The sequence below is a fragment of the Vicugna pacos genome, chromosome 8 (genome assembly GCF_048564905.1).
Source record: "Vicugna pacos chromosome 8, VicPac4, whole genome shotgun sequence".
Taxonomy (NCBI): Eukaryota; Metazoa; Chordata; class Mammalia; order Artiodactyla; family Camelidae; genus Vicugna; species Vicugna pacos.
In genome coordinates, this window is record NC_132994.1 from 10,672,654 (window position 1) to 10,685,165 (window position 12,512).

The 12,512-nt window shown below is 46.7% G+C and overlaps 1 protein-coding gene across 1 annotated transcript; it reads right to left on the reverse strand.

The window, feature by feature from the left end:
• Window positions 1-4,166: 4,166 nt before the first annotated feature.
• HTR1B (5-hydroxytryptamine receptor 1B) lies at window positions 4,167-8,906 on the reverse strand. Its single transcript, XM_006216112.4, has one exon. The coding sequence runs from the start codon at window positions 8,308-8,310 to the stop codon at window positions 7,138-7,140; it is 1,173 nt and encodes a 390-aa protein (XP_006216174.1). The 5' UTR covers window positions 8,311-8,906; the 3' UTR covers window positions 4,167-7,137.
• Between the last annotated feature and the right edge of the window lie 3,606 nt (window positions 8,907-12,512).

A 12,512-nucleotide genomic window follows, 5' to 3' on the forward strand; every position in this document is an offset into this window, starting at 1 on the left:
CAGAAGTACGCTGTGCTGTTTGTTTTAGGGTAGCCGGAGGATGAGTGCATCTGGGAGGAAGCGTGTAAGGGGAAACATGTAACAACTGGTGAAACTGAGACATGAATACTGTGTAAACAAGTCAGGAAAACACAACGTACTGGACATTCTAAAGCACATTTTCTCATCTGTAAGTTTTACATTGCTGTTTTTTAAGTTTTTTTTTTGTTGTTTTTTTAAGATCCTTAGGAAATGACAGATACATTATAATCAAGCTGTTATACTCAAAGTGTGGTCCATGGACGAGCATCATTGGTGTTCCCTGAGAGCCTGTCAGAAGTGCTACATCTCAGGCCCCACCAGAGACTGAGTCCGAATCTGCATTTTAACCATGTCCCCCATATGATTCACATGCCCATTAAATTTTAAGACACACAACTGTAAAAACCAAATCCACTTGACTTTCCGTATCATTCAGGGGCCCCCCTTCATACCCATGTCAAGCATTGTTCTAAGACCTTTTTATACATATTCTCAGTGGCTCTCACCCTGGCCACACATTAGAATTACCCAAACAGAATTTTTTAAATAAGATTATCAGGCCCTACTCCAGATAACAGAATTAGTCTGAGACAGGGCCTGAGTAAAGGTCTTTTTAAAGTGCTCCTTGTAAACTGACTATAACTCAATAAAATAAAATTAAAAATAAAAAGGAACCATGAAATAACCCCCCTGGGCTTCCACTCTGCATGTGGTGCACTTTTCTAAAAAAAATTAAAAATAGAAAATAAAAAAATAAAGTGCCCCTGATAAATTAAATGTACAGCCAAGGGTACAAACAATAGCATTATCTCATTTTGCTTTTATCTGGAAACATAAAGGTGTGTATGAGTACATTTACAGAGGAACTTGCTCGTGGCTGCAAAACATGGCTTTAAACTCATCTTTCTGACTTCAAAGACATGTTTTTGCACTTTAAATTGACCAATGTGTTGGGGGTCTCAAGACAGCTGACTCCAAATTTCCCATGTGTGATTACCCTAACATGCTACACTCTGTGGGAAAGTCTCTGGGGGTCAGGGGAGGTGAGAGTAGACCCTAGGACCTTAAGGCTGGGCAAGATTGGGGGAGAAAGATGAATAACCATACAAACTGCTTTCCACATAAACAGATTAGCCCAGTATTGAACCCACTGATGTTAATCAATGAACCATTCACGGGGGGAGCTGTAGGTCTACACACACAATCCCGAACTGGATTAGCACATGGGTTTAGAAGAGACAGCCCCAGTGTGTTTACGAAAGTGCCCTGGGCACAGCCTCTGGACCAAGTAACTTACCCTCTGTCGACTATTCTGTCACTACCGTTTCGTAACCACACTTGTGAGCAAGAGACATCCTGAGATCTCAATTTGTTATCTCAACATGGGATGACCAGCCGGAGGCCAGTGTGTGGAATGTTCCCACAGAGTCTGGAAGGATGTGAGTCATGCCTTCGTGCATCCCTGAAACAAGCCACGTGTAGATTCTTTTAAGCATTTGCCATAAATGGCTCCTTATATCACCATCTGTTCACTGTAGAACCGGAAATATTATAAGACCATTCTTGTTATATAGATTTCCAGGTTGCAGTTGTGAAATGATTTCCTCCTGCCTTTTGAAATATGTGCAAATAAGTCAGAAGAAATGGGCATTTTCTTTTACAAGCTGTGCTCAGAATGGTGTTAAGACAATCTCTTGGTCGGCTGACCCACCTCCAGGGACTGGCTCTCTCTCAGAGAGCACTGCAAATCCTAGGATAACAGTAGGATGTGGATGCTGACTTTGAAAGTCGGACTGAACTGACAGCCGTGTGAAATGGCACAGAGAATACTCCCCACTGGGAACAGCGAAAGGCTATGTAGTAACAGTTCAGGAGAGGACAAAGATATAACCTCATTTGTTCTCTCATTATATGTGATCCATTTTCTGACACAGAAATTTATTTTTATGATACATAAGATTGTACTCACATTTGTATATGATTTTTTTTTAAAGTAAATGCTAAATTACACAGATTTGAAAGCCTGCCTTCTGGGAAAAACTGACATATCAGTACAGCTTACTTCTGTGAAAAAAAAAAAACTCACTTTAAATGGTAAATGGCAGCGTTCTACCTCTGAACCATGGATATATTAACTTCAAGGCAATGAAATTTTGAAAAGAAAAACACAGTGATGGGAAAAATCATAATGGTGAAAAGTAGGTTTAATAACTAGCTCCCTTTGTTTTGAATATAAAGTTCTTGTATTCTCATCTCTGACTGTACCCAGTGCTGCATTAATCGAAGGTCACAATGTTTTAAAATACTAAGATTTTATTCCAGGACAAGAGATGTATAAGAAAATAACTAAGTTTGCAAATATGAAGAGAAACTTTAATTTTAGGAATCCGCTGCCTGAATTTGCAGTTCTGAAAAAGCTGCTAGTTTATTTTTTTTTAATTTGGGGGGGGTAATTAGGTTAATTAATTAATTAATTATTATTACTTCTAATGGAGGTACTAGGGATTGAACCTAGGACTTTGTGCATGCTAAGCACTGCATTCTACCACTGAGCTACCTTCCCCGAAAAAGCTACTATTTTAAATAAATGATAAACTCCTTCTCCCTTGGTGCACGAATCTTCGTTTTCACTGAGCCTGGAGAAGTTAATGCCGTTTGCAGTGTCCAGGAGTCAGAGATTGCACGTGGTGAGCATCGCGCCCTTTGCACAACTCAGGGGCGCTCTGCCCCCTGGTGGACAGTTCCAGGACTGGCTTTGAGAAAAGGTGCAGAAGCTTCACTTTACACAACTTTCTCCTACCAGCCTCTTCCTGTCTGAAAACTCGACTAAGGGCCTCACCTTGGAAGCTTACTCCCTTTCATTTAGATCAGCCACCTCCTTTGACATAATATAACAACCCTGGGTTACGTAATCAGCCCTCCACAGCTAAAGAACCATTTTAGAGTTAACACATTATCGTTGGTTATTATGGCTGTGCACAGGTAAGAAAAAAACAAAGAAGTAGAAAATGAGACACTGAGGAAAGATATTGATGTGGTGAAGAAATTTGGACTCTGGGAAGACAGCTGGACATCTCTAGACAAGGGAGAGAAAAATGAGAGGATGCTACAGGAAATGAAATATTTGGCAATTTCCTCTTGGCCACTAGAGCCACTGCAAACCATCTCTCCTGTTCTCTTTTGGCCTCTCAGCTATGTGTCCCCAGCCTAGGGGGGAAAGGTGAGAGGCTCCAAGCCTCAGTCGCTTCCAGTTTAGCCATGTTTCTCCCATTCTGGCTAGTTTGGTCTTCCCTGGTCCAGCCTCTCTCAGATAGCCCTGTGTCTCTCTGCTACAGGTGCCCTGCCTCCACACAGAAGGCAATGGTGAAATAATAGCTGGAGAGGAGGTACCATCTGCAAGAGACAAAAAGTGTCAGGTATCCTGATAAGTGCTTTACATGTATGGGTTTCAAGCCTTTGCAACAAATTGCAAGTAGGCTGCATGTGAGAAGGACCACACAGTGATAACATGTTCTGTTTGCAGTTCAAACCTAGGACTTCCTGATTCCAAAAGCCATTTTTCTGTCTACCTCTCCAGTGATCAGATAGGTCAGTCTCTTCCTCTTAGGTCTCCCCCAAGCATGCTTCTAAGTCACCTCCTCCTTTTTCTTTTTCTATATGTCAAGCACCATCTAGTGCCTTGGAATCTCACGACCCTGCCCAGGGACCAAACACTCCCTCTAAGAATGCTGATCTGGAAAACTCTTGTAATAGTGGAACTGACTTACCCTCTCTTTGCAGAGTGTGTCTAATTCTTTTTTAAAATTTTATTTTATTTTTCCAGGGAGGTACTGAGGATTGAACACAGGACCTAAGCATGTGCTTTACCCCTGAGTTATACTCTCCATACTAGTTCATTCTAAATTCTTCCTACATATATAAACTAAAACCCCCAAACTGTGGCAGTACATGGCAGTATCATTTATCAGTTGTTCTCTCTTGAAGGCTCAAACTCCTAAACGCAACCCAGAATCCAATGAGTCAATCTTTCCATAATAGTAGAATTACTACTCAGTGCTTTTTAGAACACAGAAAAAGGACTTTTATGTCATTATTTTCCTAAATTTCATTTTCAGTTACACATTGTTTTGAAAGGTGGAAAACCAAATGCAATTTTCAGTCACAGCAATGCCATCATATACACATAATCTGAGATCTTGCTGCTTGAGTGAATTACAGTCCACTCAGGGTTTCCTGGTTAAAGAAGAGAAAACCAAGATAACAGAGAGGAAAAGTGAAGAACATTGTTCTGTAGGAAATTTGTTGAACTCAATAACAATTTATTCATAGATGCAGTGTCCTTTTTTTTTTTTAAAGGAAACTCTAAAATTCCTAGAAACACAAGACAATCAGTATTTTGGGATGAGCATACATTCATATATTTCTGTGAAAATTTGTGCAATTAAGCAATGTGGAAAATGTTATTTGTTACCACAGCCAATGAAAATATATTTTCATTTCTACATAAGTTAAATATTTCCATCTCCCATATAATGTTCTGCAAAAAAGCCAGATGTCTAGTTCATGAAACAGACAAAGTTATAGGCAGCAGTAACTGCAAAGGAGCTTAACAGTCTCAGCTACATAGCCCTGGGATGAAGAAAACACTTTGCATAATCATGTGCAATGCTGGATGAGGATTCTAGATCTCTTATAACTACAAGGGTTTGCAAGCTTCTACTTCACACAGTATGCCCCAGATTCAGTCAATTCAGCCAAATAGTCAAGCAAAAATTCAGGTAGGTGATCTATAAGTGGCAAACGACCCATTTGACTAAATTGACCTCTTTTTGTTGCTATAAGGACACTATTCATTGCACGTGCCCTATAAAGAAATCATCTGTAAGTGGCTATTGGTTTTAATTAATTTTTCCCCCTCAGGCTCCTAGAAGTTTGCTTAACTGCTTTTCAGGCTCAAGAAAACACAGCTATGTAAACAAATGACAAACATATTAATAACATAAAAACAAATACCGTGCTTTATGCACAGTTCTCTCCATAGTAAGCTAGAATTCTCCATAGGAGAAATGTCACAAAAAAACAAAGAGACGTGGGGATACAGCAGAAAGAACAGGATTGTCTAATGCTTAAAATGTTATCTTACTCCAGTGACAGGTGTCAGTGTTGATCACCAGTCTCGTTTTTACTTAGTTTACGTGTGAAACTTTGAATAGTGTATTTCCAAGCGTCATCATGCCAGAGAAAAGGTCCGCACAGCAGGGAAGCAGTGCACTTCAGCTCAATGCATCTACTGTCTGACAGTCTGGACTGGGGAGCTTCAAGCAGAGAGTGAATCCATTTTACAAAAACAACTTGCTTCTGCAGACAAAAGGTACCAACTGCAGAAAGCTCTCTAAAGAGGGAGTGTGAATCTTCTTTGGCATAAAAAATGTTCCACAAACACATTCATTTTCTGTGCACATGAGCCTTCAGGACTACCCCCATTTTATTTAGAGAATGCATTTTTCATCTTTTAGTGTGTAATCTTGTCCTGTATTGGGGAGTCAGAGTGAATTTGAAATAACAACTAAGTATTATTGAAATTTGAAAAAAGACAAATTTAAAAGATTATTGATATTATATTCATTGAGGTGTCAGGTCAGTGCCAAATTTCCAAGGTTCAAAAGCTGGTTAGTTTCCTGGTTGCCTAGTAAGTCTGAGGTTTGAGTCCACGCGTTTCAAGGAGCAGGCTCAATTTTAGCTTCTCTAAGCTTTTCTAAAATCCTTGCAGGTTATTTTCTAGTATTTTTGTTCCTACTCAAACTTCAATAGCAAGGGAAAAGAAACAAGTTTTTATCTTTAATGTAGTTTTTAGGGGTTTTAACTACATTTTGAAGATTTTTGGAGAAAGGAGCTAGTTGTCTTGGTTACCTGATATGTTAGCACACAAAGGAATTACAGATGGTAAGGAGAGTGCAAATGACTATTAGAAAAAAGTCTCATGCATTTAAGATTTTTTACAAGTCAAAATATACATCCTCCTATTGCCACCCATTCCTTAATTGTACAAGAACCATTCCTAGCTCATGTCTCCTTTATATCTCACTGAAGCGGATTAGGATTAAAGATACTTTTCTTGCAAAAGAGCTTATATATCTAATACTCATCAGTGTAATCAGTGGCATTAATAAGAAATATAGCAGCAGCTTGGGCTGAGTCACCCATCATATCCTCCATGTATGGGGATTTAAATGTGTAAAATGACAGGTACATGAAATTTGGAGGAAAAATAAAGCAATCTGCAGACTTTGGCACTAGCACACATAATGTTTTGTTTGAGTTATTAGGAATGTGGTTTGACAGTCACTGAATAAGAATTTAAAAACGATAAATCTGCAGAAAACAATCAGAGGTGTGGTGTTCAGCTGAATGCTCCCCACCTCCCTTTCCACCCACCCACCCTATAGAATTTCAATTATAATAAAAATAGAGATCTTAACATCAGAACTTTGCTGTTAACTCGTCAAGGTTTCTCTGTGCCATTCAAGCCACCCATAGGGTTTGAAGCACCAAATCCACAAGTTTCTCCACCCAAGTTCAGATAAACAAAAACTGAATGAAGACTGAAGGATGCCAAAGGAACTATTATTAGATGAAGCTGTAACACAAAGTTCTCCCCATAACACAGGGCATTAATGTCTAGTTCAAGCACTGCCAGGCTGCATGTGGATCTGTCTCAGACAGGCTTCAAACAGCAACTACAAGTAAGTACCTCTGATTCTAGAGGGCATCATCCCTGATACCAAGGCAGGGCAGGCATCCCTGTTCCATCATCAATTTTTTAAAAGTCGCAACTTCTCCTTGCGATTGGCTGCCTCGGGGTCAGTGCTGAACCTGGGGTTCGAGGGGAGGAAGTGAGCCTCCTCCAGAGCCTGGAAGCTCTATCCTTCGTTTGAACAGTTTTTTAGGGGTTCTCTCTCAGGGCTGTCCTGGCTTCTCAGGATCCAATGCCCTTGCTCAGAAGAGAAAGCTTCACTCCGACCTAGTAACAGTGAAAGAAGAGTCGACCTACCTGTGTAACTAGATACAACATGATTCCCCAAAGGCCGCTTAGGCGACCGCACTGCAATTGACCAGTCAGCTTGTGCACTTAAAGCGTATCAGTTTATGGAACGCTTGTTTGAAGTCCTCGTTGTACATGGTATAGATGATGGGGTTGATGAGGGAGTTGAGATAGCCCAGCCACGTGAAGAAGTCAAAGATGGCCAGGTGGAACCAGCAGGCGTCCTTGCAGATAGGCATCACCAGGGAGATGATGAAGAAGGGCAGCCAACACACAATAAACGCTCCCAAAATGATCCCCAGGGTCTTGGTGGCTTTGCGCTCTCTAGCGGCCATGAGTTTTTTCTTCTCCAAAAGGGCGTCGGAGACTCGCACTTTGACTTGGTTCACGTACACAGGAGACCCGGATTCGCTGGGTACGTCTGGAGCCCGCGAGTTAGTGGAGGTGACCGAAGACGTGGACCCGGGGGAGTCGGTTATCAGCTGGGCTCGGGTCAGACGCTTGCCGGTGCTGTTGGGGGTCTGTTTCAAAATTCGAGAGCGGGCTTCCACATAGATGCGGCCATAGAGGGCGATGAGGAGCAGGGTGGGGAAGTAGAAAGCGCCCACCGTGGAGTAGACAGTGTAGAGGATGTGGTCGGTGTTCACCACGCAGTCCGACACCTCCTCCTCGGCTTTGGCCTGACGCCAGAAGAAGGGCGGCAGCGAGATGGAGATGGAGAAGACCCACACCAGAGCGATCATGACCGCCGCCCTCTTGGGAGTCCTTTTAGCTGAGTACTCCACGGCGTCCGTGATGGCCCAGTAGCGGTCCAGTGCGATGACGCAGAGGTGCAAGATGGAAGCTGTGCAACAGGTGATGTCCGACGACTGCCAGAAGTCGCAGACCACCTGGCCCAGAGTCCAGCGGCCCATGACTGTGTACATGGTGCTGATGGGCATCACCAGGATGGATACGAGCAGATCGGTGACCGCCAGGGAGGCGATCAGGTAGTTGGCAGGGGTGTGTAGCTTCCGCGTCCGGTACACGGTAGCGATCACAAACGCGTTGGAGAGCGTGGTGGCCAAGGTGATGAGTGCAAGCAGCATGACCAGTACTACTTTCCAGGGCAGGGCGATGGAGTCCTGGTAAATGTAGCCCTCGGCGCTGCAGTTGTGGGAGGGAGCAGCGGAGAGGTTGGCTTGAGGAAGCCCAGCCTGGGAGCTCGCCGACAGCGGCGGGGCGCACGGAGCGCCTGTTTCCACCATGTCTCTCCTCGCCCCGGCTCCGGAGTGCAGCTCTCAGGCATGGAGCGGAGGAGGAAGAGGACGAAAAGACCGTGGAGGGGATCACAGTCTTGCCTCCCCCGCCCACGGTGGCTAGTCAGTTCCGTGAGTTCCTCAATTACATCTCCACCCAGGTTCCCAGCCGAAACTAGAGGTCAAGGGCGCGGCAGCCAAGGCTGGCGGGCGCGTCCCCAGCACTTCCAATGCGCCCGGCGCTACCGCCGCATCTCTGGCTGCTCCTCTCTATGCCCCGTCTCAGCCCTGGGTTTACTAAAAACTGGTCCACAGAGCTCCGCTTAGCTCCAGCTCCCACCTGGACGTCTAGTGAAGAAGGGCGTTGTTTTGTCTGAGGAGGGAGCGTCCACCAGGTGGGATCTCTTACCCCAAGTGCTCGGGGCTAAGCGTCTCCTAACCCGGGCGCTCCTGGATCTGCAGACTCGGCCCGCAGGAGTTTCCTAGCTGTCGAGACCAAAGCTTGCAGGCCAGCGAGAAGTCCCGGTCTTGCATTCCCGCCCTCCTCCCCAGGCTGGGGTTAGTTTCCTGCGGCGGCAGAGGCCGCCAGAGCTGGGTGGGGTGAAATCTGGGAGCCGCGCCGCGCCGCGCCGCCCCTCCCGCCGGAGCTCTGCCCTCCCTTCTTTTCAGGCGCTGGCCACTCCGGCGTGCTGCCCCGCGGAGCTGGGGCCGCAAGAGGAGGGGCTCGGAGACTGGGGCTGCGGCTGCTCGCACCGCGCCGCCGCCACCTCGGTCCCACGGGCACCGCTCGCAGCCAAGCCGCCGGGCGCACGGGTCTGGGGGACCTGGCGCGGCTCGCAGGGTAGGGGCAGGTGTCTGGGGGAGCTGGAGGGACGCGGCGGACGCCAGTCCGGGAGGAGCGTGTGAGTGGCAGGGCGCATGGGCTCCTTTTATAGAGCCCAGGTCCGGTCTGCCTGAGCCGTGCAACTCGTGCCGCACGGCGAGTGCGGACGCCCGCTCCCCATCACCTTCGCTTTTCCTCTCTCTCTCTCCCTCCCTCCTATCCTCCCGCCCGATTCCCTTCCCCGCCAAGGAAGCTCCCGCCGGGTCCTATCGCCCCTTTCCCACTTCCTATCCCCTGGCCCGTCTCCCAGTCTTAACACCCTGGCGCCGCAGTTCTGGCCGGAATGAGGATGAGGGCGTCCTGTCCTTGCCTCAGTCTTCTTCCGAGCTTGCTGCACGCCCCTCCCTCAGCTGCGGGCCCAGGCACAGCCCCACTAGAGTCATTATTAGGTCCGTATGGGCTCCTACCCAGGCCCCCTCCTGCCCCCAGCAGGCCAGGCCAGAGTTCGGTGGAACCAGCCGGAGTCTCTGACCTCCACGCTGTGGAGTTTTATCCAGCCCTGCAGGCCACACCCAAGTTAAAAGGAGGCGCCAGTAATATCGCCTTAGAAGGAAATGGCCAATATCGCATTTTATACTTCGGGCTTCAAGTCATACTTAATTCTTGGTACCATACAAACTAATTTTTCATATCTGTTTTTAGGAATCTGAGCTTTCTATTTAATCCCTCCCCTTTGACTGTGAGTCAACAGAAAAGAAAAAAAGAAAAGAAAACTGTCTGCAAATATGTAAAAGTATCACAAACAGAAGCACACTGTTTGTGAAATCAAACCGTCCGCTCCATCCTCCCTCTCCAGCCGCACCGCAGTTCAGTGCCTCTGGAAAACAGTTCGCAGTGAGCACGGCTCCCTCCCACAGCCCACCTGGAAAGCAGGTCATCAGAATTTAATAGCGGGGTGGAGGGGAACCCGGGGTCTGGGATCCCAACCATCAGCGCCATCCACGCGTCTCTTTGGTCTTCAACCAATCCATTCGGTTAGTGGTATCAACCATATGTGGCGCCAAGCAACAACAGAACCTAGGTCCCACGGCCCCGGAGCAGGTGCTCTGTACCCAGTTCCTCCTCCAACCTTAACAGAAACATATGCAGAATAGAAGTACAAATAGGAGAACATTTAAAGAGAAGCACGGGGAAGGGACACTGTATTTTCAGCCATGAGAGAGAAGCTATGGTAACTGCCAGCTACAAGCGCCTAGCTCAGTGTTTGGCAGCTAGAATGCATTCAGTAAAAACGACCTTACAATTGAACTTATCCTGATAAGTGTAAGCATGTTCTAAAGAGAACTATTCATTTTGCAGCCGGAGATTATCTGGGCCATCCATTCAGTTTAGAAGAGTCACTGAGATCCCTTGAAAGAAGAGTTTTTACCCTAGGTGACAGAACCCTACTCCAAGTTCCCTTAATTCCCGCCGTCTCTAAGCCAGCCAGATGGGTAAAAATCGAGTGCCTGCTCTAAGCCGGGCATTCTTCTAGGCACCTGGTGTATAAAGGCCAGTGAGGTAGATCCACACACAGTTTTCAAGCAGAAGTAGCAGACAGGAAATAGCCACGTGAACAAGTGAAGAATTAACATAATTTCATACAGCGTTAAGTACTATGAAGAAAATAAAACATATTCATATGTTTGGAGTGAAGGTACTTCTTAACCAGGTGTTAACTCTCCACAGATGTCCTCTGGCTGAGGTCTGGACTGCAGCAGGCAAGCTGGGTATAAGGCGCAATCTTCTCTTTCCTCTCCTCCCATCTCCAGCGCCCAGCGCTGCTCGGGTAACCTTAAGCCTCGTTTGCACAGCATTTTAATGGTCCTGCCCACCTTTCCACGCCACCCACCCACAACAGACCCCAACGAGTTGTAATTATTTTGCAAACTGCAACGCTCTCTTAGTAATCGCAGCAAAGGAAAGCAAACAGACGAGTCTAAACCACTAGGTGGGGGCGTTGGTCAGGATGGAGCAAGTGTGAGTGGTTGAGGGAGGGGCGGCGGGGCAAGGGGGCGGTGCCAAGAAACTATTTTCCTGCTACCTTACGGGAGCCGGACAAGGTTTGAGAGATCTGTTGAAAGGATGCGAGGAGGAAGACAAAGAGGAGGAAGCAAAGAGCAGCTGCAAGCAGCCTTTCCTTTTTCAATGTAATTGCTCCTCCTCTGGTTGGATTTGGCTTTAGCGATGTGGGGGACCTGTGGCTTTCTCCAGCCACGCTTTCGCTGCTTCTCGGAGTCCCGGATCCTGGGTGGGATCTGCCACCCCTGGGCGGAGTTTGATTTTTTTCCCCTTTTGGTTAACCACAGCGTGAACAAACCCAGCTATCATACAGATGAAATTGTATTGGGCAGAGTTGAGTGAAGAACCTCGTTTCCTTAACTTGCCTCCCTCATTTCACTCTCTCTTTTTTTTTCTTTGCACTTTCAAGCATATAAAATATAGATATTTGCACCTGGGCACATGTTTGTGAAACACTCCAGAGACCAAGGAATCTTTAAAGTCACCTCTGCCTCGGTCGCCCCTGCGGAGGAAGTGCCCATGGCCGCTCCGCAGTCCCCAGACATGCTAGTTAAATTCCCTTCAAGTTTGCGGGGATATTTTGCAGACACACTCAGCAAGAGGGGCATGAAGAGAATGCAGATCAGGTACCAGGGCGTAGCAGAGGTTAGTTGAGTGGAATTGAGCTTCTGCTCCGCCACCAGGCACTAAAACAGACAGTTAACGTCCCCCACTTGTCAGCTCCACCCGGATCGACTTTCAACAGAAGCTGAGGTCGTGGAGGGTAACGCTGAGCAGCGGCGGAGCCGGTGATCACACACCAAGCCTGACACTCTGGTGAGCTGCGAGATGCGGAGGGACCAGAGAAGAATCGCCCCTCAAGAGAGACGTTGCTTCTGCTGCAAGGAATTGGTGCTATTGCAGCGAAACGCGAGGCGCAGTCCTTCAGGTTTGCAGCGCAGCACTAAGTAGACCTAACGCTGTGGAGAGAAGCCCCTCCACCCCGCGCAGCTGCAACCGAGATCCCGCAGAACTTGCTGCAGCTCAGTTCTGTCTTGGCTGGAAACCAGCCAGACCTCTGGTCTGGGGCGCTTGAGTCGTGCTTGCAACATCCCTAGTCTTCCCAGCGTTTCCCAGAAAGTCACTCAACTCCAGGGCACAGGCGCAAAGAAAGTACTTGTGAATTTATCTTTGAGCTGCAGAAATGAGAGAGCTGGACCACTCAACGCTCTAGTCACTTTGCTCCTTCAAGAAAGGAAAATGCAACTTCTCACCCTCCAACTCCACCACTTGAAACATCTACAAGTGGTCCCTAACCACAAAATGTGAGGACCTGGCAAGCTACTTA